This window comes from Myotis nattereri (genome assembly GCF_964212035.1).
Source record: "Myotis nattereri genome assembly, chromosome: 1".
Classification (NCBI taxonomy): Eukaryota; Metazoa; Chordata; class Mammalia; order Chiroptera; family Vespertilionidae; genus Myotis; species Myotis nattereri.
The window spans coordinates 18532248-18560223 of record NC_138075.1 but is presented as its reverse complement, the minus strand read 5'-3'; the positions used below and the strand labels follow the sequence as shown (position 1 = coordinate 18560223).

Below are 27976 nucleotides of genomic sequence, written 5' to 3'. Positions count from 1 at the left end.
TAGTTCTCAGAAAAGAGAACAGCTTTTTAAACAGCTATGATCTATTTCAGAAGCAAGAGTATTGACATTGGGGATTTATTCACAAGAATTTGACTTTATCCTTTAATGAGATGCAAAGTACTCTTTTAAAGCTCAATGGAAATCCAATTTTTTCTATGTGAAATTTATTTTTGGTTATTAGAAATAAACTGGTATATTACTTGTCTGGAAAAAAGAAAACAAAGTCATCAAATATTTTAAAGGTGCTTTACAAAACAAGATCAGAAGCCATACTTCTTTAAAAAAAAAATAAGAGAAAAAGTAAATATCCAATACCGTTATGAAATCTAAAATCAAAAACATTACTAAAAGGCAACTCCATTCTTACTATGTTTAACTATATCTATGTCAGTTGTTTGAAATTTAAATCATGATTTCCAACTTAAAAATGGTTTTGCCCATAGAAGAGGTCACAATGCATACTCAATTAATAATTTGGTTGAAATATTGTATTTGTATGGTCAAAATAAATATAAATCTGAAAAACTCAATAATATATTTTAATACAATTGAATAAGAAATCATTTTCTATTTACATTAGATGCTAGTGTTTCCAAAGGGCCATTTAATCTGAAAATGAGAGGAGATACAGTGAGCTATCTATGTTTTCTCCCACAGGTGCTTTAGACTCTTTCTGATACATGACTTCAGTTCAAATCACTTTTCCTTATGACAGGAGTTTTCTCTTAATCATTTGCATTACTTCCGCACATTAACTATATCTAAGAATTGTTTATTGCTTAAACTATTAAGCTAATCATATTAACAGTTTATGAATGGATAGTTGAAAAAAGGAAAGGGGAAGAGATGTTTCTGAGGGCAAAACTTGAAATAAAAGGAGAATAAAATTTGTTGCAGGGGTTGTATTTGTGCCTATAAGAAAGGTTGCTGCCCTGGCCCAGTGGCTCAGTTGGTTGCAGCACCTCCTTCTACCCCAAAAAGATTGAGGGTTTGATTCCTGATAGGGCACATACCTAGGTTGTGGGTTTGTTCCCTGGTTGGAGTGCATAAGGGAAGCAGCAATCAGTGTTTCTCTCTCTCTCTCTCTCTCCTTTCCTCTCTCTCTCAAATCAATAAACATATATTTACAAGAAAAAAGAAGAAGAAATAAAAGAAAGGTTGCCTACAGTAGGAAAACGTGGAATATAAGACAGAAGAAACGAAGTAGAAAGCATAGATATACGTGACCTCATAAAGAAGATATGGTTTAAGAAACATTTGGTCAGAAATGTCTTCATTGGTCCACAGAGAGTTTGGAAAAGGCCAAACAATATTTCAGAAAGCAGATGACACCTAAAGTTGAGCTTTGAGAAATAATTGGTTCACCAGCAGTTGAAGATGAAATTTAAAACATAGGAAAGCATTTCCAAAGGGTCAAGATGTGAAATGGCAGGATGTACTCAAATAATGTCAAGTAGTTAATGAGCTGGAAGGCAAAGTACCTAGGAGAGTAAGAGTATTAAAAGACCTTCAGAGCATCCATAAAAAAAAAAAGTAATGTCCATATAATATACCCCTTGGGGAAAAAAAATAATATGGAAAGGTTTTAAGCAAATATAAACATCTTCAGATTTCTTTATGAATCAAAACACTCTGGTATTATAGAGAATAGATTGGACAGTGCAATGATTCAGGGGCAGGAAATGTGCCACACATGGAATATGAAAATTCTGAACCATAGGTCAGTAGTATCTGGGGGAAAATACAAAAAGTAGTTGGTGAGGGGGATGAAAGAGGGTTGGATTTCCAAGCTATGAAGAAGGTAAATGAAAACCGGTTTGTGATAGCTTGGTTATTGGGATGGAAAGGGTATCGGGAGAAGACTGGAAAGACCTGGAGGTTTCTAGCTTGGTTGAGTGGGAAATGGGGAATAAAGAAAGACAAGTAGTATGTGAAAGAACATAATTCTTTAATACTCAGGTAACACTCAGGTTAGTACCCAACACAACACAGCTGAGCTACATATTTGAGAGACACTAAGATACCCAAATCTGAATCCTAAGGGAGCGGTTATGACTAGACATCATGAGTATGTAGATATTTAAATCAGGATATTGGATTAAATATGCCATGGAGCACAGGAGGCATGAAAAGATAAGAGGGCCTAGACTCAATATTTAGGAAACACCAAAATTTACAAAATGGATAGGTAAAAGGAGCTGGCAGAGAAACTTGGAAAATGTTTAGAAATACACTTAGTAAGCACAGACTAGAGTTATCAAGAGAGTTCACTGAGAAGAGAGCAGCCATCATTGTCAAGTGCTACAGAGAGATGAAGTGAGACCACTGAAAAGTGGCCTTGGATGTCACAATTAGGATATCAACACCAATTGCAGTGATAGTGGTCTCATAAAAGAGGTACGACAAATCAGATGTCAGCAGGTTGAAAAAAGAATGGTGGAGTTGAAAAAACAATGAGCAAAACAGGGTAGTTCTTCAAAGACGTTTGAGGAAGAATGATATAAAGTTGTGCCCAGATGGGGTCTAGGAATCCAACAGGGTTGTTTGTTTGGACAGGACAGACTGGAGCACATTAACATACTGAAGGTAAAGGGAGCATCACAGAGCATGAGGGGAAAGCGAGGATAGCTGAGATCGGAGATGATGCTTCGGGAAGCTGGAAGGTTGGTTTTAAGTGGAACTTTGTCTGCAGAACTGTGTACATTATCTGCATTAAACAGGACTCCTTGGTACTAGCAGTTTCGTTGAATTTAGGTCACATCAAATTTCAAATGCCAGCAACTAAAATTTGAAAAATGAGAAAGTTTTCTAAACATTGAAAAGAAGAAACTCTCTAAATCAAAGTGACCTTCCAGAGATACAAGGTTTCCTCTTATTTAGCTTAACAATAAAACTTATCTTATCGATAAACTAGAAATATAATGGTCATTTTTCTTATACAATAAAAGGAATTTAGAGGCACTCTGGAGTAGGTAATGGATTTTCTATTTTCATACCATCATTATATTTCCCAAAATGTATCTAACAGTCATTCAATTGAAAGTCTTTAAACATATCTTTTAAAATATCTGAGATTAGAGATTGTTAATGAAATACTTTCTAAGATGTCTATTTTTTTCTGCTCTAAATTAAATACTATTAGAATCACATTTGACAAGCCTTATTTAACTTATGTTCTTCTTAAAATAAAAAGGCACAGCCATTTCTGTTTTGTCTGTTCCTGCATTTTATTTTTAATAACACCAGCTAACTTGGAAAATGCTGAATAGAAAACAGGCTAACATTTTAAAATAGAAATATAGAGGAAGTCACACTGTAACATCTGTTCTATCTGCTTACCTCAAAATGTGAAGATAAATTAGATTTTGAATGTGCTTTGTTTTGTTTTGTTAAATAAGAGTTTACAGAAGATTATAAGAAGATTCACTGAACAAAGGGTTGTTAAGGCAAAGGTTGAAAATCAGACACACTTCAACATTTTGGGAGATAACAGTATGGCATCAAACATGACCAGAGCTATTTCACAGGACTTGTGTACTTGCATTTACCAAAACAAAACAAAACAAAGACCATGATATTTCAGAGATTATATGTAAATATTACAGCTATAGAATTTTAAATGGTTTTTTCCTTTTGAAACATAAGAATTTGACTCTGCCAGAGGAGTCAGGGAGCCGAGGCTTCGGCCCAGAAGATGCATAAATTGACCTCTCCTGGAATGTCAAGGAAGTTATCTGAGAGACTAAACTTTCTTGCACCAAGACAGACTGAAAGGGACTGTTTTAAATTTTAAACTAGATCTCACATTTAGTTCACTCTTTCCCACTGATTTTCTTTCCTGTTCAACCATCAGTCTTCGCACCTCAGTCATAAAGAATCTGTTGTTTCAGCTACTCAAGCTAAAAACTTTAGTACGGTCTTTGACTCATCTCTTTTCTCAAACTCCACAACTACATGTCCTTTGCTCACTCTGTGCCAGCCACACTGGCTTCTATGCGGTGCCTCAAATATGCTAGACACAGTGCTGCCCCAGGGCCTTTGCACTGGTGCTTCTCTCTGCCTAGGATGCTCTTCTACCAGATATACACACAAATTATTCCTTTTCACTCTTTATTCCAATGGCACTTTTTCACTAGAGTGAAAGCTACTCCCATAATCTTATTTAAAATTATACTTTGCCTTTGATGGCATTCCCCAATTCTCTGAGACTCCTTCTTTGCTTTTTCCCCATGGCAATTACTTTCTAGAATACTCTATAATTTACTTTTGTTTTTATTGTCTGTCTCTTGCCAATAGAATGTAAGCAACACAGCTGTGGGGATTTTTATGTATTGTATTCACTCTTACATCTTTAGTTCCAGGAATAGAACCAGCATTATAGGAGATTCTTGACAAATATTTGCTGAATGGATGGATATTTAAGCAAAGTTTCAAGATTTGAGAGTAAAATCGGATTAATTATACACCAAATAAACCAAATCACATTTCCCGATAGATTTATTTGTCCTCGACATTACAGGTGCTCGAAGATAATTTATTAAATTCTTCTGTACAGTCTCCTGCCCATATTTATTTTGTCGCCCTTGTCCATTCCCCAGTGCAATATCTGGGTAAGAGATGTTGAATGAGACAAAAACCAAAACTATGAGTTGTGTTAAAATAGCAGTTAACATTTATTGAATAACTAGAGGCCCGGTGCAAGAGTTTGTGCACGGGTGAGGTCCCTAGGCCTGGCTGGTGATCAAGGTCAATAAGGGCCTGTCTTGCCTAGTCCTGATCAAGCCGGGAGGAGGGACCGCAGGAGTTGACTGGCCAGCCCCATCTGGGCTGAAGAGGGCCAACCGGCCAGAGGGAAGGACTGCAGGGGGTTGGCTGTGGGAGTGCACTGACCACCAGGCAGCAGCTCCTGCATTGAGCGTCTGCCCTCTGGTTGTCAGTGTGCATCATAGCTACTGGCCAGTCATCAGGTCTTAAAGGTCACTTAGGCTTTTATATATATAGATTCCTAGCTATTGTTTCAACCACTGTGTGTGTGTGTGTTTTGTGTGTGTGTGTGTGTGTGTGTGTGTGTGTACAGACATATATAAAAATCAGGGCATTAATACAATGACTATACCACCACTTAACTAGGGACAAAGAGGATGAGGAAGTTTCCCAAGGTCACACCATGATAGAAGTAGGATTTGATCCTAGGCAATGGGCCTTCAGAGCCAAGCTCTTAACAACTTCGCCCAACAGCTCCTGCATTTTCACAGGCTGTTTGAATGCCTTGCAGAACTGCCTACTTATTCTGTGTACTGCATTATATTAAGAGCTACTTACATAAAATCAGCAAAAAAAAAAAAAATTCTAAATGATGTACAGTAACACAAATAAAGCAAAAACTAACCAAAATAGCCATAGACAGCAGGATTTTTTAATCATATAAATGCCACCACCTAAAAATGTACACTCTGAAAAGATTATTGGTTTGTTTTTACTATTCTTATGGTAAACTGGAGAGAACTGAAGAAAAAGTTTTGAGAATGCACAGTGAAAACTGACAGATTAATAGATGATGCAGGAAAAAGAGGGCCAGAGATAAAATGTAGGCAAAATCAATCACTGCTGCGTTAAAACAATAAATAGAACCTTGGGAAAATCTGCCTTTTGGAATCCATCTTTTTATTTATAAATGAGACCGTTATAAACAAATAAGGTATAAAGGGACACTCCCATTCTCAAAACAATTACTGTCTCCAAGTCCAAATAAAGTACGGAAATTCTCTACCATCCAGCATAAGACTGTCTTCTCTTTGGTAGCCCAACCTGCTAACGTGCCTCAAGCACTGAAGACTTGCATAGACATCTGTTTGCCGTGGTACATTTAAAAACCTCTTTGCTGCACAGTACCAGTTTTTAAGAACTTATTCCTGTCCTATCCTAATTTGAAATTTTAAAAATTCCAAAGCTAAAAAGTAAGAAATTAGAAAAAAAAATGTGTTTACTATTATAAATAGGTTTGATATCTGATTTTTAGTAATTTCCTATTCAAAAATATTAAATTAGTGTAATCTATTATTTTCCAGCTTTTTGGTGTGAGATAACTATAGACTCACATGCAACCGTAAGAAATTAGAGAGATGGCTTACACCTTTCACTCAGTTTCCTCTGATGGGACCTCCCATAACTGCCATTCACTATATCACACCCAGAAAGTTGACATAGATACATTCCACAGACTTTATCCACATGTCACCAGTGTTTACCTGCATGTGTGGGTGGGTGGGTGTTTAGTTCCATGCCATTTTATCAATTCATCACATGTACAAATTCGTGTGAACCACAACAAGGAACAGACACAGAACAGTTTGTGCGAGAGAATCCCTCACACTACCTTTTTTATAGACACAGCTACAACCCTCTCTCCTTCCCTATGTTCTTTTAAAATAAAACTTTAAACTACTAGAATTAAGAAATTATATTACCAATCCAGATGCTCATGTAATGAGGAAAACATACTAAAAATAATGCCTTTATTTGTTCCTTACCACACAATTAAATTTAGAGTGGCAGTGAGTTCCTCTGGGAAATAATATCAATATGTAGTCCTAGATTATTGGAAGATTTTACTAAGATTAAAGATTTAGGCAGCCTGTATTGATTGAAGAAAATCAGAAAATTTCGTCTAGATTAATCTGTCTTTTCTTCTCTCAATATTTTCCTCCCTTTCCTGGCCTCATTGTTTCCATCCTTTTTAACCTTTTTTACTATGGAAATTTTCAAACCTATTCAAAGGCAGAAGGACAGATCATTATAGTGAACTGACACACACATTACCAGTTTCAACTTTTATCAATATATGACCACTCTTTTTCATATATGCCTAACACTACATTTATCACCCCACTCTAATCATTCTGAAGCAAATATCAGACTATATCACATCATCTGTATAAATATTTAGAGACTGCTTTGTCTTAATAAAATGATTATGCAATACCTTTACCACACCTAAAAAGGTAGTAATTCTTTAATAGCATATCACCAAGTGCAATTGTGCAGTCAGTGTTCTTATTGCCATGATATTTTTTTATGTTTATGGAATTAGGATCCTGCAATGCAAGTTCATAATTGCATTGACTGAAAAACCTCTTAAATCTCTTTTAATTCCAGGTTCTCCAGCTTTTTAATTCTTATAATTTTGTTGTTGAAAGCAGACCTTTTGGCCTGTAAACTTTCCCACAGTCTGAATTCTGCTGATTGAAATGATTCCTGGGTGTTTAGCATAAATTGGTAATTAGAGCAATGGGCAGGTGGCTCAGTTGGTTGGAGCATCAGCCAGTATACTAGAAGGTAGTGGGTTTGATTCCTGGTCAGAGCAGGATCGAAGGTTGCAGGTTCGATCCCTGGTTGGGGTGTGTACAGGAGGCAACCAATGGCTATTTCTCTCACACATGGATGTTTCTCTCTCACTCCTTCTATTTCTCCTTCTCCCTACCCGCCCTCTCTAAAAAACAACAATAAAACATATCCTCTGGTGTGGTTAAAAAAAATAAAAAGAAACAGGATATATCTATTCTCATCTACTTCAGAGTTGACTGGATTCACACATATCTCTGCAGTACCTACTAAAATAATAACAATTTTTTAAATTTTATAAAAATGTAACAATAGCTTTTCTACATTATAAGTCCTAATTTCTTGGACTTCTCCACAAGTTATTTTGGAACATTATAAATACTAAAGGAACAGATATTTTTATTTACATTAAGTACTGTACAACTGAAAATAAAGCAAGTCATTTGACAAGTAAGGGTCCCTAAAATGATCATCTAGCCCAGCCAGTGTGGCTCAGTGATTGAACATCGACCTATGAATCAGGAAGTCCCAGTTGGATTCCAGGTCAGGGTACTGCCCAGGTTGCAGGGCTGATCCCCAGTAAGGGGTGTGCAAGAGGCAGCTGATCAATGATTCTCATCACTGATGTTTCTATCTCTCTCCCTCTTCCTTCCTCTTTCTGAATTCAATAAAAACTATTTTTTAAAAGGTCCTCTTATTAACCCCTTGTTCGTTAATCTACACATCAACCTGCACAAACAGCCCATAATTAGTCAGGAATTTTACAAGATATGCAGCTCATTGACTTGAATTGGATATTTTCTTGAACAGAATTTTTTAAAAATCAAAAGTGATTTAGTATAACCAGAACTGACAATGTACAAACTCCAACAAAACATTTATAAAGGGTAACTTTAAGACAATAATATGATTTGTAAAATAAACCATCTGATATCCAAATTGTCCAATAGTTTTCTTTAAAGTGATACAAAAAAATGATAGACTAAAATCATTAACTTGCACACTCCAGGGCATTAAAGTAAATCTTGATAATTCACCAAATAAATAAACATTCATCCTCCTGAGAAAACAAAGTATGGCAGCTAAAAATAAAACAGCTCTTTTGGTTTACATTAGAAGCTACCTAATTTTGTTTGTTTGTTTTCCTGATCTCAAGAAATGGTTTTGATTGTTTCTGTAGATTGTGAAAAATGTCAGACTGAGGCAACATAAATCCAAAGAATTCACTTAGGACACTTTGCTGTAACTTCTCTAAATCAGTCCTTTATTACTTGTTCTTTCTTTCTAATGGGAAAAAAGTACACTCCCGTTAAAGTATGGTCTGAGGATTGATGTATGAGACTACACCATAAATTTATCTTTTGCCAGATAAAGCCCCTGACCTATCTGGACAGAATACAAAAGTGTGTGTGTGTGTGTGTGTTTATACCACACTAATATGGTACTTACATAGCATCAAATAACACATAAAACAATCAACTGCCCTTCAAACAAATATTAGCAAGAAAATGTACGAAATTGCAGTAGTAATGTATTTTGTTCCTAAAATGGAGTGAAAATAATTCCACAGGCCTGACAGCATTTACTTATTTAACTACTTGCATTTCAATTCACTTTGGATTACCTTATCCTACTACAAACATAAGTACATAAAATTAGTTTGTTCCTTCTAGTCTAATTCTAATAACTATACATGGCCATCCTAGGGAATTAGTGCATAATAGCATACTTCAATAATCCTCTTTAGAAATAAACTTTTTAATTTGAAACTTTCTTCAAAAAACTGAATATAAGAGAGTAGAGAAGTTTGAAAATATGAACACAAGCATTAAATCTGCCTCCTACACAATAAGGGATTTGAGACAGATAATCGTAAGGGCAGTTTGATCAGGAAATTCTGGGATCTTGAGTACCCAGAACATGGTCTAGAAAGAAAAGATACTGTGGCTCTGAGTGGGTAGCCATGGTTCCAGGGCCCCATATACTCCTCATCCCATAGATGGGCGCTAAAAAGTATGAGGCTCAAGGCAGGCACTGGGATGTAACCTCAAAGGGTAGCTGAAGAACACAATAATTATAAGGATTCCCATACTTATTCAATGAGAAGCTTTCATAAAGTTCTGTCAATCAATCTATTTCAGTCAGGAACACACCGGTAACTCCGTCATTAACACTGTGAAATGACAAATAACCAAGTCAGTCACCTGGGTACTCTTCCCTGGAGCCTGGAGCTCGCCCTTAGATCCGGCACAGGCTGGAGTATCAGTCTACTTCCAAACCCCACATACCTACAAACTCTCATCTGTAAAATACAAGGGTGAAGTAACTCCATCTCTCACCAGATAATGCCCTGACCTATCTGGAAACAATACAAAAGCTAAATTTAATCTCGTTATAGGGCAATCAAAATAAACCCAGGCATATTACCAAGTTGAACCATACTGTAGTTCTTTGTTACTACTAACAATAAAATAGCTATCGAGAAAAGCACTTTATGTATTTTGTATTATAGGTAAAAAGCAGTTTTTCCATTGCTGTTAGCAACATCCTATAACCAGGTAAAATGAATCATCACATTCAGTCTAGAAAACATTCTGGTAGTTGATATAAAACACTCCTCATAATCTGATATCAAACCACTTTTCCAGGTTTATCTTCTTTCATTCTTCCTCTTCTGCTTCTCATCTAAAGAAAACATTTTCTATTCTTGCCTTGCTGAATGTCTTCCTATTTCCTGAACAAGCATGGCCTTTTCAGAATTCTCTGACCTTGGGAAGGTTGTTTCCTTTGCCTGCTCCTTCACCTGGCAAACTCCTATTTACTTCCAGATTCCAACTGAAATATTGCCCATCCAAGCAGAGCTGGTGCCTTCATCATGTGTGTACATATCATTTTATTAATATCTATAACAACATATACAAAGGTTCACTGAAGTTAATATCTAGACTACAGGGCTATAACATCCTCTATGGAAGGGACATGATCTTGTTATTCTTTGAATCCCCCCAGTCATAGTAGGTTTATTTTTGTATGTATTTAAAGCATTAAATGTTTATAAATACACTAACTTCTGTTTATCATTACTTACAAGTATTAAATAAAAGAGATTGACAATAAGTATAATGATTTTGTTTCTAATTTTATGTAGACTGTATTCATCATCCTACAACTGGCCTACTTGCAGAGAGAATCGAGAGTCAGCTGCATGGAAAATCTTGGTTATTAGAAACTATGGAAAAGTAAGTGGGGCTTCGTCATTCCTGCTGCAGTTTCCTATTCTATTTTTCAGCACCTAGTGTTTATCTCTCCCTCTCTGCTGAGTAGGAAGAAGTTAGAGAATTCAATTCTATGAATATTATTCATGTGCATGGGATCCAATTTTAATATTCTGAAAAATAACGCTACTTATAGGAATATATTGAATATTCTATTCTTTCTCAACATAGCAGAGGCCTGCAAAATATCAAAATGTAAATCTCAGACACCTAATTGTACAATATATTTCTCCCTAAGCAAGCCCATGTTTTCTTTAGGAAGTGTGTATACAATTGGAATTTTAAAACTTCCACATGATATACGTGGGTTGCACCATCCATTCAAGGAGTAACACACTCAAAGCTATTTCTCTCACCAGGATTCTGAACACTGCTATTCTGAGCTGGGAAAGGCAAGAGAAAGAAAATAGAAAGCAGACTATTTCTGAAAGGCTATTATGTAAATGGAGCATAAGGTGTGTTTCTGTACATATGCATCTGTGTAAGCACACGTTGAGCACATATATGTGTGTTTGTCCAACTACATGATAGAAGGCATAACTGGCACAGCAGGGTTTCTGTAGAATCAACTAACATCAGACAAGAACAGACCTAGAAAATTACCCAATCTCTCTAACAGGCAAACCTTGAACTTCCCTTATTTCCTCCACGCAGGGCAAAGCCAGGACTGCTCTCCTGACATTCTCTACCCACACCCCACACTTGAGAATAATAAAACCACATTGTATTAGCAGATCAACACCTTTAAAAATGTAATATTTTAAGAAAAATACTGTCTAATAGCTCATATCATCTTATCAAAGGTCAGTTCCCACCTTAAACCAATTGGAGGCCAATGACATTTGGAAAAATATATTGAGTACACAGGATTATTTTATCTTTAAAAAAGTAATTACAATAAGACGTGAAAAATATTCTTACAATGAGTCATGAAGGCATAAAAAGAGTCTTCCCGTGACTGTGCTCGCACAGAGTGGCCTGCCGCCCTACTTCTCATCTCTGGTGTCCCTTTAGCCACTGCTGCTGCTCTTTGACCTTGGCTGATGGAACAGAACCAGCTGATTTCCATTTCCTTCTCTTGCCTCAGAAGCTACTTATTTTAAAGGCACTAAAACACGATGATAAAGAGCATGGCCTTTGGAGTTTATGAGCCCTGGGTTCAAATTTCCTGTGTGATTGGGAAATTTTGCTTCCCCTCTTAGGTTCTTTGTTTCTTCATGTAAAGAAAGAAGTTGGATTTTTTTTCTAAGTGCAAGGGTCATTGAAGAGTTGAGGTAATAACCAAATGTCCTTCAATGTGTGGAAGCATCCTGAACCACACAGAGTTACCCAGTTCAAAATATTCAGAGTGCCCCTACTGAGAAACACCTATTGTCATGTCACGCTGTGGTCAGGATAACCACTGCTCAACACAACTCACACACAGTAATTATTCCCTGATGCTGATTCCTGGACACTGGGGTGAACCCAAAGCCAAATACTCAGAGACTCCAATCTAAGAGTGCAATCAACATGAGCTGGTACACAAAACCATTTCTGTTCTTTGGTGTACGAATACAATACATATATAAACGTATCACATTCACTTAAATATATGGTGCATGTGTCAATAAAAACATCTTGCCATTCTCAGTCTAAGAGAAAAATAACTTATTTGAAGCATTTAAATGTAATTTCCATATTTAAGCAAATAACTTATTTAAAAATCATTTCCCACTTACAAAGACTTTTGTTACTGAGCAGAAATACCAATCTTAGTATTCTTAGCTGACTCCTCATTGAGAAGCAGAGAGGAAGAGAGAAAAAAATAAACCTTCTGTCATTTGTTATAGAATTGTACACCATTCTATAACAAAGGAAACTGCCATTCTAGAATGGTATGGTGAGAAAAAGATAGTCACTACTCTACAAAATGCCAGATCTTTAAAGGAACAATGAGTCAAACTACCATAAATAGATATGAAGGAATTCATTATTTGATAATGATAATTTATAAGTATGAATGAAATGCATAAAAAATGTCACATCATACCTTAATGTCAAACCTCCTCATCTCTCCCACCCAAATCAAAGAAAGATCCTTTGAAGAACTCACATTCTGGAATCTTATTCAGGCTTGAGGCAACAGAACTGTTTTAATCCATGCTTACATCTAGGATAGCAAAACTACTTGCCTCAAAAATAAGGGTGTAGTGCCCGTTCAAAATGCCTTACTACATAACTCAATTATCTCTGTAAGTGAAAAACTTTGAATGCATAAATTAGGGAGGAAAATCTAGCATAAAGGAGGAATAGTGTCCAAAAACTGATACCCTTTTTGCATTAAAATATTCAGGGCTAATTGTAATTTTAGCACTGGTTTTTATCCTTGCTTTGTTCTTTGGCCAAACTTAACACTTCTTGTCTCCTTCCATGAAAAGTGGCGCTATTATGCTCCTGGAAGCCTGAGCAGGATTCCTCAAAGCCTAATTTTAAGGTCTTAATTGGCTGAAGCAATGGGAGACCATACAAAGCCCACTTCACAGAGAAGGGCAAGATTGCCAGGTCACTTGAGAACAGATGAAGAGCTAACGGGAAGCTATTGCTGAAATCTTACAGTGTTCTGGGAAGTTTTACCAAATACTAACTTCCACAGAATGGAACACAATCATCCATCATAACACATCACCCAGAGGGGTTGAAGTTAGCTTGTAGAAACAGAACGATAAACCAGAAACAATCATCTTCACTTAATAATTGCATTTCATAACAAACCAGAAAAGCTTTATGGAGGTTGGACACTGTGATTGGTTCTGTGGTATATCATTGACATCAAATATTTTGTTATACCTTCTCACAACCTCTAAGACCAGGAACCATGTTTACAGTTCAAGGGGGCTACTACCTAATAACACATTTGCTCATTTGGTACTATTGGATCTATCATCTACTTTTACCTTGCAAAGATAAGTTACTCATTCATTTATTTACCCATTCACCCAGCCAACATTTGTTGTACGTTTTGTAATAAAAGACATTTAAGACATTGAATAAAATTATCTTCATCCTGAAGCAGTTCATTATTATTTAACCAATAATAATTAATAATTCATCAACATACATTATAAAAACATCCTATTTGGAATAATTGTAAGTAAATTAATTCCTTTATCATCAACTTTAACCACTGATGACAGGTTCCCAAAACAAACAAAACCAGAAAAAATAATTTTTACTTGTGAAATTCAAGACTACATGGAAAAACAAAAGTTAAAGGTCTGGAATTAATCTATAAAAAACTTTTAAATTACTTTATGTTCATACCAACAATAAAGACACATAATAAAAAATATCACAAGATATTTTACACTTTGGGGGCTGATAACAGTGAGAATGCACTAATGATTTCTTTATAGTATCAGACAGTCCTGCTTCTGAAATTTCAATAAAGGTGCTTGTAAATTTGTTTTACTTCAATGTTATAAAAAAATACGAGAGGTTTAATTTTTTTAGGCTAGTACCCCATATGATTAATACTATATTATTGTTTATTCTAGACTATCTGCCCTAGTTGTCTGCTCCTTAGTTCATTCATTCGTTAGTTTATTCAACAACTATTTATTGAATACCTACTATATGTTGCTGCGAAGAATAAGAAAAACCAAGGTGCCTATTGTCATTAAGTTCTACCTCCACCTGCCCTTACTACAAATGAAAGCTGTTTTGTTTATTTGCCTGATTTTATTCTCTATCAACCACTGTAATTCCATTCTTCTGTTCAGGTAAACTGTCTCATTCTTATTTGCCCAAGGCCATTTACTACAGAAAACTTACTCTTCCTTTATGTCAATCTATTCCAGAATACAAGTGTCCTCTTTTTCAAATTATCCCCAACAGGAATGACCAACAATTAATGAAAATTGAATAGATATGCAAGAAAAGTTCTATAATTCCAAGAATTATTATATGCTAGAATTTGATACAAGAGAAAGCACACACTGATCAGAATATGCTGTAATTCACAATCAAAGACTAAGAGAAAAACCTCCTTTTTCAAAAAAAATATATAGCATTCAAAAAACTAAAAATCTTGTATGGTATTATTCCAATTAATTAACTTACATGGAATAAAGGTATTGGTATTTTTCAGCTACATTTGCAGACCTTTAGAAATTACAAATGAGGCAAATGAGATCTAAGATAAAATTACTGCCTCCCTCCACCCCCAATAAACTTTGACTAATAAGACTAACCATTCACTTACTCTATTCCTTCAGACTGGATAAGAAAAGAGAAGAAATAGTGTAAGGGAGCACATAAGAATAAATAAGAACCCTGGGAGGCCCTTTCTATTAGGCAATCAGCACCTCTCCCTTTTCCTCCCCAATCTCTAAATCCCTCCAACCTGCTTCCTTCATTCCTGCAGTTTAGAAACTCACAGACATCACTCTGGTTACCATGACAGCTCTGATGTTTTTGCTTTAGTCAACACAACAGGTGCTATTAACATCTGACTAGTAGGGAAACTTTCTGGTAACAAAAATCACAAAGAAAATGTCTCTTTATGAGTGCTACCATAATCTACAATTTCTATTCCCTCCATGCATTTAGAGCATTTGATAGTCATAGAAGACATAAATAAATAAATAAATAAATAAATAAATAAATAAATCCCTTCAGTAGTTGCTTCTTTGAGAGCACCAAATCTAATCTACATAAAAAAAACTACATGAAAGGAAAAGAACTCTAGAACCAACCTGAGCCACTGCATCAACACTTTCTTCTATACAATATACTCACAACTATTTAATCCTTGTCATAACTTTATATGAAACTTTTCTATAAAACCTTATTTGAATTAGATTTCCTAATTCTTTTACTAAAAGTAAAAGAATGTCTCTTTCACATATGGAACCCAATAGAACAACACAAACTCCAAAGAAGCTAATAGGCAATCACTGATGATAACTCAGTTTTAGCTTTCTTATGGCTTGCCTGAGCAAGACCAGTACTTTCATTGGCACAAATTGAACTGAAGGAGGAAAGAAGTAAACCAGGCAGCCAAATGTGCATTACCCAGCCATGGATCTCATTTAATGTTTCTACCCAGGTGATAATAAGAATGAATGGATATTTTAAACAGAGGGGGTAAAAAAAAAAGTGAGCATCATTAATGACTATAGGCCGATTTCTTACAAAGTGAACTTTGGGGTTGAGATGCTGAAAGGTGAATAAAATACTTGAGAACTAGAAATTTAAAAGAGTGACACATTTCAAGGTACTCCTGGAGGGAAAGTGAACTGAAGAAAGACTGCAACAAAAATTGCAAATGAAAAGTAGAATAGAGCTGTGGAAAAGTAATAGGATGCTCTGTCACCTGGACATGGTTCAGAGGTGTGGAGATGGAATGACCAATACAGTCCCACTGTGAAAGAGTTCAGATTGGTTTACATGGAGACAAGCATCCAAGGCCAAACACTTATGTCTTGTCTAACTGGACCTTACAGTTGACCTGAGGTACATTAGTTTAAGAAGCGATAAAGATCCATTTATAGTAAAGTTTTAAAAATCAATCAATAAAAAAGATTTTCAAGCAGAAGCCTCAGGAGGAAGTACAGCTCTCCATCCAAACTCATTCCAGATGTCAGAGGCAGCTGCACAACGTCAGAGAGCAAATCCTAAGGAGACCTCTGCCAGAAAGGGCATTTTAAGAGTTTGCTCCACAGATTCCAAAAGAAAAAGAGAGTACATATTTATGGAAACTATATAAAAAGAATTAGTATTGAATTCAACCCCAAAAGCAGAAAAATATTCCAAATTCTTATTAACTCTTATTCTTAACTAGGGGCCCGGTGCATGAAATTCGTGCACTGGGTGTGTGGGGGGGGGGGGAGTGTCCCTCAGCCCAGCCTGCCCCCTCTCACATACTGGGAGCCCTCACGTGTTGACCCCCATCACCCTCTAATTGCAGGATCGGTCCCTTGCCCAGGCCTGACGCCTCTGTCAGAGGCGTCAGGCCTGGGCAGGGGACCCTCATTTCCCCCCATCACTGGTTCTGCCCCCAGCCCAGGCCTGATGCCTCTGGCCCAGGCGTCAGGACTGGGCAGGGGACCCCCAGACCCCTCCGATTGCTGGCTCTGCCCCTTGCCCAGGCCTTATGCCTCGGCCAGAGGCATAGACCCCCATCACCCTCCACTCACCTGATCGGCCCCTTGCCCAGGCCTGACACCTCCTCCAGAGGTGTCAGGCTTGGACAGGGGACCCCCATCTCCCCCCGATCACTGGCTCTGGCCCCCGCCCAGGCCTGAGGCCTCTGGCCCAGGAATCATGCCTGGGCAGGGGACACCCATCTCCCTCTGATCGCTTGCTCCACCCCCGCCCAAGCCTGACGCCTCTGACCCAGGCTTCAGGCCTGGGCAAGGGGACCATCATATCCCTCCAATCCCCGGCTCCGCCCCCCACCCAGGCCTGATGCCTCTGGCCCAGGCATCAGGCCTGGGCAGGGGACCCCCAGCCCCCCGCCCAGGCCTGATGCCTAGGCCAGAGGAGTTGACCCTCATCACCCTCCGATCACCAATCACCGGATCGGCCCCTTGACCAGGCCTGAGGCCTCCGGCAGAGGTGTCAGGCCTGGGCAGGGGATCCCCAGCTCCCCACGGTTGCAGGCTCCGCCCCTGCCCAGGTCTAACGCCTCTGGCCGAGGCATTAGGCCTGGGCAGGGGACTCCCAGCTCCCCGCGGTTGCAGGCTCTGCCCCTGCCTAGGACTAACACCTCTGGCCTAGGCATCCAGCCCGGGCAGCGGGGACCTGCAGTGGCAGCGGCCCCGCGATCGTGGGCTCCGCTTTAGGCCCAGGCAAGGGACCCCTAGCTCCCGGGACTGCCAGCTTAGACCGTGCCCAGCTCCCATCCCTGGCTCCACCCCTACTTCCTGCTATCACTGGCCAGGGTGGCAAAGGAGCCTGATTCTCTGATCATGGCTGGGGGGCAGGGCAAAGGCGGCCCCAGGGCCGCCTTTGCCCTGCCCCCCAACTCTTAGCTCCCCCCTGGGTTTCCGATCACTGTCAGTGGCAGGAGGCTTCTTCCTGCTTTCCCTTTCGCCTCCCTGCATTGTGCCTACATATGCAAATTAGCCACCATCTTTGTTGGCAGTTAACTGCCATCTTAGTTGGCAGTTAATTTGCATATAGCCCTGATTGGACAATGAAAAGGGTAGCGCTGTACGCCAATTACCATTTTTCTCTTTTATTAGTGTAGATGTATTTAAGTCAAAGTATTTTTATTCTCTCTTAATAGTTAATTAGATTATTTCTCTTCCTAAATAAAGAAAAGGACCAAAAAAGTAAGTTAAGTAGATTTAGGTAGAAAATTAATATGAGCATCACATGAAGATATGAATACTGCATAACAGTATAAGTGTATTAGGCCAGAGTTGCATTCACTTTGATTTCCAACTGGAATGTAACCACATATTAACTAGTTATATTTTCCCTCCTTTAACAGTTTATGTTTTCGGAATGACTTTTACATGAAGACTGTTTGCTTGGAAACAAGGTATTTCACTGAAATTACATTTGCCTCTCCTACTCCTCCCTTAATGAATACCATTGTGATAAACATATTTAGAGAAATATTGTGAGAATTGGTGTGTTTAGAAAGTATCTCTGAAGTCATACCACATACACAGCAGCCATTTTCTCTTCCCTGTACTGTCCTAGATAACCTCACCACCACAAAGATACAAATATTAAAGAGAACCCATTAGAGGCATCACCGACTTGGAGGAACGAGATGGTATTACTTAGATACATACCTCTATGGAGTGTTCACATTATATATCCATAGCTACAAAGCACCTAGAATCCAAGACCAGTTCCTTATTTAAGGTGAGTTCACAATTTCAGCTAAGAAACTAACTTCTATATTTGGCCATAATCATCAGCATTTCACTGCAACTAAATCATACTACAAAGGAGTCTCCCCTTCATAGGACCTTGGAAGAAAGGACTTCTTCCATCTGCCACAGGCATTTTAGTTTCTGGTAACGTCATAGCTTCAAAGTATTCTGACATCTTAATTAAATCTTACATCTCTTTTCACAAGAGAAACGTGCTTCTTTGTTAAGGTATGCTAGTCCTTCTATAGTCGGAGCAGAAGCAGGCAGAGAGATGTTAACCAGAGGGCAACTGTTATAGTATTGCCAGACTCAGCTGTGGTTCTAGTGGCAGGTATGACTGTGTTAAGAGGAAAAAGAAGGAAGAAACTATGGATCATAAATTGGATATTCACCTGTCCTGATCCCAGTGAACTTTGAAAGCTTTGTGAGAAACAAATTTCTCATGACCTCAGAAGTAAGTCAGACAGAATTATTCTTGGAAACAGTTGTTCCATGGGATGTATGGAGATGGATTTGAAACTAATTGGTTGTTCTGAAAACTAGTGGCCTTTAATCACTCTTAGTTTTAAAAACGTAACAACAAGGTGTGGTCATGGGTGACTGATTAGGAGGCAGGTATCACATTCATAGTGGAGGCACACAAAAGAAAATGTTTGATCTTTGTGTCCTACTTATGGGAGAGTTTGTATATGATATTAGAATTAGCTTCATTAATTGGGCCTAAGGCTTGAAGTTCCTGTGAGCTATTCATGAAATTATAGGCTACCATGTACTAAAATAATGTGAAAGAAAATCTTGGAAATATTACAGCTATCACTAATAAAGAGTTTATATCTACAAAGCTAAGCTGACCATTTTTTTCTGGGTTCCTAGTGGTTCAGTTATTATGGTAGCCAAAAAGACTGAGATTGTGGCAGAGCAGTTTCTTTCTAACATTTTTAACAAAAAACTTGATTTCTTTACAACTTCATGGAACAGATCCTAAGAAAATGAGAAAGGACAGGTTGTTTCCAATTTGCAAGGCCTATTAAAGTTGACTGAGTAATACTGGTTTATTCTGGTATGCAACATGATAGACAGAATATAAGCATCATGAGTTTCACAAGTCCTCTCACATCTGTAATTCACTGTCTAAACCAACAGTCGCCAACTAGTAGTCCGTGGACCACTGGTGGTCCATGAGGTCTGAAACTACCAATCTCCACTTGCCTCCAGACTCAGCTGCCTGACTTTAAAATGGGATGAATAATCTCAAGTGGTTGTTTTAAGGATTAAATGAGATATTACACATAAAAGCCTGAATATAAGGCCACCTCAACGACAATGAGGGTGAACAGTTGAACATAAAGGTCCAATATAACCTGTGGGGCACTGCGGTGAGGAATCTTTTAAAAATGTGACATGATTAAGAAATGAATGTTAAATACCAGAGTACAAAGTTAATAGTCTCAAAGGGAAATAAAGCAAATCTGCAATCTCTCATGGTTGATGTGATGATCAACTGTAACGAATGATCAAATGATTCATCTAATCTAGAAAGGAGAATGTGTGCATCAGTGTCTTTTCAAATACGTGGAAGAACTTGAAGGCCTTTACTCTGGAAAGATAAATATGAGAAGGTTTCTCTTATTTCCAGTGAAAACAGCTTTGCTAATAAAGGACATCATCACATAGTTTGGTGAGGTAATTCTAAATTGTGTAATCCTTCATATTTGATCTTGTGTCTTGAAGAAGCAGAAAAAGCTATAGCAATCAACATTGATGGTTGTTTTCTTTTTGATTGCTAGAACAGACCTAAGTGTCTAGTGTAGATATGGTAAGGGGATATGCCTTCTGATGAAGACACCGTAATAGATGGACTTAAAGGGACCAGAGGCTAATCTGTGCTATCCATGTATGTATCCATCCATCCATTCATCCATCCATCCATCCATCCATCTATCCACCTGTCCACCTATCTAAATATCCAATAAGTAAGTTTATTTCTTATTTAAATATAAAACACATGGCCATATGCAATGGAACAATAATAAAACAAGAGATTAAAACTTAATACAAAAATATATATGCAGATACTCAGAGGAAAAAAAGAATAAATGGCAAATGTCATGTAATTATATCCTAAAGTGTTAGTAGCAATGGGGTGGTAAAAGGAATAATTCCACTAGCAAGGGTGATGATAAGGATTGAATTTTCACAGAAGGAGAGAGGGGGAAAATGGTGGGGTTCTTGTAAGAATCTGGACATTATTGTTCAGCAGTGTGAGAACCACTGAAAGTTTCTGAGCTGAGGAGTCCAGGGCTCAAAGCTGTACCTGACGAAGACTCACCTGGCGGAACTGATTAGAACAGCAATTGTGTGTACACATGAGTGTTTTCTAAGGAAATGCTATTGGATGGAGGTCAACTGCAGGATGTGCTGCAAGTAATTTATTATAAAAAAATACTACACCAAATTTGAGAATGATTTACTTTCTTGTATTAATCTCAGAATATTTAAGGTTATTTCCAAAAGATGTCAGCATAACCAAATGTGTTATCAAATAACAGAGAAATGGATAGAGGATAGCTGGGGCATGGGAAATGGTGGGAGCTTGGGCCTACCAACCAGAGTGTGCCTGCTTGGGAAATCTGTCTGAAGGCCTCTGGCAGGCTCACAGGTAAAGACCAGTCAAGTGGAAAGTAGAGACTAAAGGTCAAGAAGATCTTCAAATAAGGGAGCTTCTGTAATCCAAAGAACTTACATGCATATATGCATAACCCACGGACACAGACAATAGTGCGTGAAGTCTGGGGAGGGGGCAGGAGAGGAGTGGAAGAGGTCAATGGGTAAAAAAGGGGGACATCTGTAATATTTTAAACAATAATGATTTACTTAAAAAAATAAAAGAGAAGCTCTGCAATCCTTTAAGATATAAGGTAATCAAGAGCTAAATAAGACAGAGATAGTGTAACTGGAGAGGGAGAAGTAGATATAGGAGAAGTGACCAAGGAAAATTGTAAAGCCACCAGTTGCAGGAGACAAAGCGACTGGGAGAAAGTAAACTTTCCTTCAAATCTTAGTGTAAGAATAAGTTTTAAGTGTTCTCGCAAGTTATAGATGAATGGGTGAGTGGCAGGAAAACTAAATCAATCAATCAATTTTGCACAAAAAAACAATGCCACTCCATGTCTAGCCTACATGTTAGGGAAAATTCCTACAGTTTATAAGTCCCTTCCTAGTCTCTGTCCCAGGAAGATATCCTCTGTTCTGCCAGCCGCAAACTGAGGAAGTGGAACAGAGATTCAAAGAAAGCAAGGAAAAACAGAAAAATCAGCTGAATGGAGTTTCTCAGAACTCTGGGAACAGTAAAACCAAAGGAAAGCCCTTGAAAGAGATCACCATTGCTAGAGACAAGTCACCTACATGAGAACCTTCTGAAATGAAGAACGTGTTTTAGAGTCAATGCTTTGAACAGCACACAACTTAAAAGCACTGAAAAGAAACGTTACCATATCTCTATTATTAGTAAAAGTACTCATCCTCAGAGCCCTCTGTAAGGCCAGAAAAATGGTGTATGTATATGAGATTTTTCACTAAGGTGGCTCTATGCCTTGGATATCCACATATGAATGTATTATCCTTTTGAAGCACCTTGCAAAAAAAAATTTATTCACAACAAATTTCTAAAATGTGAATTAAAACTCAAAAGATTTCTACTAAAACAGATCTCTCAGTTTTACATGGCAAATCTAGGAGCTATTTCCCATTCCAACCTTTTCTCCAAATGGGTATGAGTCATATATAAGGCAAAGATCAATTAAACCCAATCAAAGATGTTAAGAAGCTAATCATCAAAATAAAGAACCAACATTCAAAATATTATGATGTGAAGCTGCCAAAAATAGTAATGTATTCAAAGTGCTAAAAAGGTAATGGGAGAAAAAATTCATTTCTCCACCTTTACTTTTGACCTCATCCACTGTCATATCTTCTGGGATCCTGCTACATCAGTTAACCTTTCTTTCACCTGTTCAAACTCTGGCATTCCTAGATCATTCTGTTCAACATTTATAGTCATACTTAAGCTTGTCTACAATCGTAGCAACTAAAATATAATGCTCTAAAAGTTACATTCATTCTACTATTAAAAACTGAAACTATCTTAGACATACACATATTTTTCTTATTGTTTGCTTACATTTTTGATATTCGGGTATTTTTAAATAGTTTTTAGATATTATGCTACAGAGCTAACTCTAATCATAGTACACAATGGAGCTAGAATCTCTACTAACGATGTTATAGTGTCCCTAAATAAATCGGGAAGCTCTTAGAGAATATCGTTGTGAAGTGAATAGAAATATAATCGGTTTAAATGCTTCTGTAAAATGTAATACATAACTGAAATATTATGAACACAAATATTGTTATAATCCCAGAGTGTCATAAACAAAATATAAATCACTCTGATTAAATTACTCAATTTCTGCCAAATATTTACTGATTTTTCTTGTGGTCCTGCAGAGTTCATTGTGATTTCTTTCTTCACTAAAATGTGATGGCTCCCCTATTAACTGTGCAGCAGTCATCCATTCACTCATTCATTCACTTATTCACAAATATCTGACATATCAACTATGTCCCAGGTTCTTTCTTTGTTCGTTGATAAGGCATTGAACAAAATGAAAATGCAGCTGTCTTTTAAAACCATTATTAAGAGATTTACAAAAGTGAAAAACAATACCACTTTTCAATATTTTTGTCTTGGAAAATAATTAAATTTCATTAATTTTTATGTTCCATAGAATGAATTTATAATTATTACCTTAAAGGACTATCTTTTAATTAATTTTAATTTTAAATATGGTAAGTATTGATATATATAATGCACAATAAAATTTTTGAGAACTCAAAGAGCTTTTAAGAATATAAAATGGTCCTGATCAAGAAAAGTTGAGACTCACTATAGTAGAGTAATAAAAAATTTTAAGTTGTATATAGGGAATAACCATGATGACTAAAATGAAAAACCAAAAAAATTATTTTGAAGAGGATTGCCATATGTCATATGCTTAGTTTTCTTTAATGGGACACTATATTAAGTTTTTTTTATGGATCTTAAATTCATGAAGTTCACTAATAAAAGAAAAGGCCTACAGCCAGCACAACATAAGATACACTTAGGATCCACATATATAACTGCTGTTTTTCTTCTTCCTGTCATGATGCCTCTCTAGTATAACCGAAGAGAAAAGTAGTTTCCCAAGTCCTTGTCTAACTTGTAGAGTTAAGTATAGCCTACACAGTAAACATATTACACTCTGCCCCTGCTCTCCCAAACTCTCTTCCCCTTATTCAGTTGTTTTCACCATTGTGCTTATAGCCTTCTATTATACAATTTACCTATTTACATTTATTTTCTGTCATCCCACTCAATAAAAGGTAGACAAGAGTAGGATTTTTTCTAATTTATTCACTAATGTATCCTCAGCACCCATAACAGTGCCCAAGACAAAATCTGAACAAAATAAGTATTTGCTGAATGAATTAATAGGTATTTTACTCAAGTCAAGCATAAATTTTGGTATTTTACTAGGGAAGTACAAACATGTCTTGCCAAATTAACACTTTCCAATGACACAAGCTGTGTAAATAGAAGGGATATTGTAGCTGATGGAAACACTTTCAGCGCCGGGACAGTTTTTCCTTCTGAACCCAGAAATGAAGACAGGAGAGAAAAAGGAAAAGAGAAGAATCTATAATAATAAAAGCATAATATGCTAATTAGACAGGATGTCCTTCTGGACGTCCTTCTGGACGACCTTCTGGACGAAGCCAGGGCTGCATGGGAAGCCCGGGTCCCAGGTGCCTGCTAGCAGCCGGAGGGAAGACCAGGTCCCGGGTGCCAGAGGGAAGCAGGTACCGGCAGCCAGGGGAAAGAAGGCCTACTCTTGCATGAATTTCATGCATCAGGCCTCTAGTATGCAATAATCTGAGCTGGAGGTAAAAGAAGTAGGTTTTCTCCCTCTGCTGGATTCCAGGAACACAAACAAACAACAGCGAGAGTAAGAGCAACTAACACACCTCTCTTCTCTTGGTGTATTTCTTCCAGAAGCAGCTCCTGCCTTTCTATCTGTTCCAGGAGACACTGGAGCTCGGATTCCTTGTTCTCAGTCATATTCCTGAGCTGCTGTCTGCACAGCATTAGCTCGTGCCGCAGACTTTTCTCCCTGTTTTCTCTCTCCTTCAGTTCCTCACAGAGCCATTGAAGTTTAGTCTAAAAAATGACATTTATAACTAATTAAAAAAAACATAAGGTACAAATCTAGAAAACAGTAGTATTTCAAAACAGTAAGAAAAATATCATAACATGAGCAAATATAGACAATAACTAACAAACTTAAGCAAAATGAAAAATATACAATGGTTCATTCATATCAGTTAAAAGTGGTGTGAAATTAAGCCACTTTCTTGGATTTTTATAGAAATTTTGTATAGTCTATCATCTTTGCAAAGGCAATACTACTGAAAAATATGGCCTACTAAACTTCTAATATTAACACAATTAGCCTCCTAATTTGATATATAAAGCAGTTTAGTAAAGCATTTAAAAATCAAAATCACCCTGGACTAGGACTAGAAATTTGATAAAAGAGGGTTTTATTTCAGAGATTTAATTTTTTTTTCCATTTCTGCTTCCTAAAAATACATATCCCCATGGTAGCTAAGCAGGTAGAGAGATTCTCCATAAGCTTAGGGAGATAAAGTCAGCCTTTCCCCACCTTGAGAGGTAAGAAAATGTAATCAGAGCCAACTCTCTTTTTCATAGATGCTAACCTCACTGTCTTTAAGATTTAATCTGCCCTTCATATTTCCCTTCCCTTTTCCACTTATTACATCACAATCTTTGGCCTATGTTAACTATTACTAACAATAATAATGGAGAAACAGCAAATCTGTTTTGTCGGAGCAATAATCCTATTGGTTATGGTAAAAACAAAATAATAAACCTCCAAAATACCTTCTGAAACAAAGTGGTAATCAGGTTTGATATGTGTTATTATGAACTAAATTGCATCCCCTCAAAATTCACATGTTGAAGCTCTAAACCTCTATGTGACAGTATTTGGAGATAGGGCTCTTACTGAAGTAATTAAGATTAAATGAGGTCATACGGGTGGGACCCTCAAGAGACACAAAAGCTTATAGCAAGTTTGTGCTCCCTCACTGCTCTTCCTATTTTCTAGCCCCCAAAACCCTCAAACCACCCCAACCCCACCCCACCCATGTTTGCATGAAAAGTGGAATTCTACAAGCCAGAAATAGGGCTTAACAGAAACCAATCCTGACCCCTTGATCTTGGACTTCTAACCTTTATAACTGTGAGAAAATAAATGTCTGTTGATTAAGCCACCAACCAGTCCGTGGTATTTTGTTACAGTAGCCTGAGCAGACTAATACAATATGACCTATGGCTTTAATTTATTCATATGAAGCCTTAATTCCATTGCCAGACAAAATTTTAAAAACAGATTATAGCTAGATGCTTTTTTGAACTGAATATGCATGCAGAATATGTTATTAATTCTACAAAACAAAATACCAAGTTATGGAAATTTAATCAACCAATAATCAATTATGAGAATCAGTATCTGTTAGAGAAACACCCAGAGTCTTTATTAAGTATCTTGAAGAAACAGCTTGAATACTATAGGAATAACTTTAACAATAACAAATAATAATTAGCTGACAAGGCTATTAATCACAATGCAAACACCATTCTATTAACCACTCACAAGAGCATTTTATAGATTACATAATAGCCTCATTTATTTAACTATATCAACAAGTATTGTTAAATAAACCAAAGAGAAAGAATTTCTCAGTAAAGAAATAGTTGTCTTATTCATAGTTGACAACTTGCAATAAGATGCGAATATTTATAATTATCTAGTTAAACAATCAAAATGGTCTTTTTAATCTATCAGAATATCCTCACTGAGATTTAGTATAATAATATATTAAAATCATAAAGGAAAGACTCAAAATTAAAAGCCAAGGAAAAGAGAAAACTTGAATAAAAAGAGTATTGCTGATAAAGTTAGCAATATAGGGACCCATAATCATGGTTGGCTAGCTTCAAAATCCATCTAAGCATCAGCCTCCACAGAAGTTTCTGTGTACCTCTTACATGTATGTGGGGGGACACGGGAGACTTAGCCGGAAAATTTGTAAGGAGGAAATTCCGAAAGAATTTTCTAGGGGAGTTGGCTGAAGGTGATGGCCCATAATTGTTCCTTGACCTTTCCAAACAAGTCTGTACGCACAGACCCTCAAGTGTTTACCAGAATCTTTCTGCTTAATCTTTATGCTTAAGAGTACTGCTGACGCCTGTGTCCTCCCAAGAATGCTGACCCTACTGATGGTTCTAAAAGTCAATTTCAGCTCAAACTGCTGTTACAAAAAAGCCTGAAGAGGAAGGCAAATGAGACTGTCTGGTCTCTAGCCAGGCAGTCCCTTAGCCCTCTCTTTCACAGCAAATATGTGTCAGAGTAATCGTTCATCTGTCGCTCAGGATCTGCTGGTCAGCCCCGGCACATGTGATATTAAAATTATTTACATAAGTGTCAGTTTCTCCAGACAAAACGTGTTCCTCAAGAGGATCATGTCTTAATTAATTTTTATGTCCAAAGCATACAGCATAGTATCTAGGACACAGTAGTTTCTCAGTAAATTCTCTGATAAACTGAATAAAATTTGGACTCTACATCTGCTATCAAGATTTATGACAAAACAAATCCATAATCTCTGTGAATTCCTTGCCTGGCATTCCTTAACCACCACCTCGAACATCTTCCACCCACAATGCCTTATTCTGACCATTCGATGGTTATTTTATCTGTGTGCCTGGTCCAACTCTAAGTTGGACTTCATGTGTGTACTGTGCCAACAAAGCAATAGTGACACAATCCCCATTCAGTCCTCTAGTTCTTTTAGGATTAACACTAACAGAATAAATTCATGCGGCAGATTTATGAAAACAATTACCAAAGGCCCTCAGAGGTCCTTCTAATACTGCAAGAAGTCAGCATGGACTAGCTGAATAGCAATTCCACTTTCCATATAGTTTTTGTCCTTTGATTTCAGATCTTATCTCCAATACTTATAGAGCTATTCACTCATAGTTCATGGGAATTACAGTATTGTGGCCCATCAATAACCCAAGCCATCTCTCCACAAATAGATTCCATTCCTCCCCAGTCCACTGGTCAGTGTGGGGAGCTTATCAGGACCCTTTTACACAGTAGAGGAACAGTTGTCTCATGCAGTATTAAAACCTGTCTGATCAGGAGTTCAATCCCATTAAATGATAAGGGAAAACTGCTTACTAGCTCCCAAATTAAAGAGCTCTGATCAAGAGTCATCTCTGGCTCTCATAAGTTAGCTGCACAACAGCAGTGAAAGTGTTCTGTTCAGAAATGATAAAGATTTTAACTTGAAAGA

General features: G+C 37.3%; 1 protein-coding gene across 1 annotated transcript in view; it reads right to left on the bottom strand.

The window, feature by feature from the left end:
* Window positions 1-27976, bottom strand: part of CEP128 (centrosomal protein 128) — a 348318-nt gene that overhangs the window by 155788 nt on the left and 164554 nt on the right. Inside the window, exon 18 of the mRNA XM_081083727.1 lies at window positions 24557-24749. Within this exon, the coding sequence (XP_080939853.1) occupies window positions 24557-24749 (193 nt within the window). The remainder of the gene's footprint in view (window positions 1-24556; window positions 24750-27976) is intronic.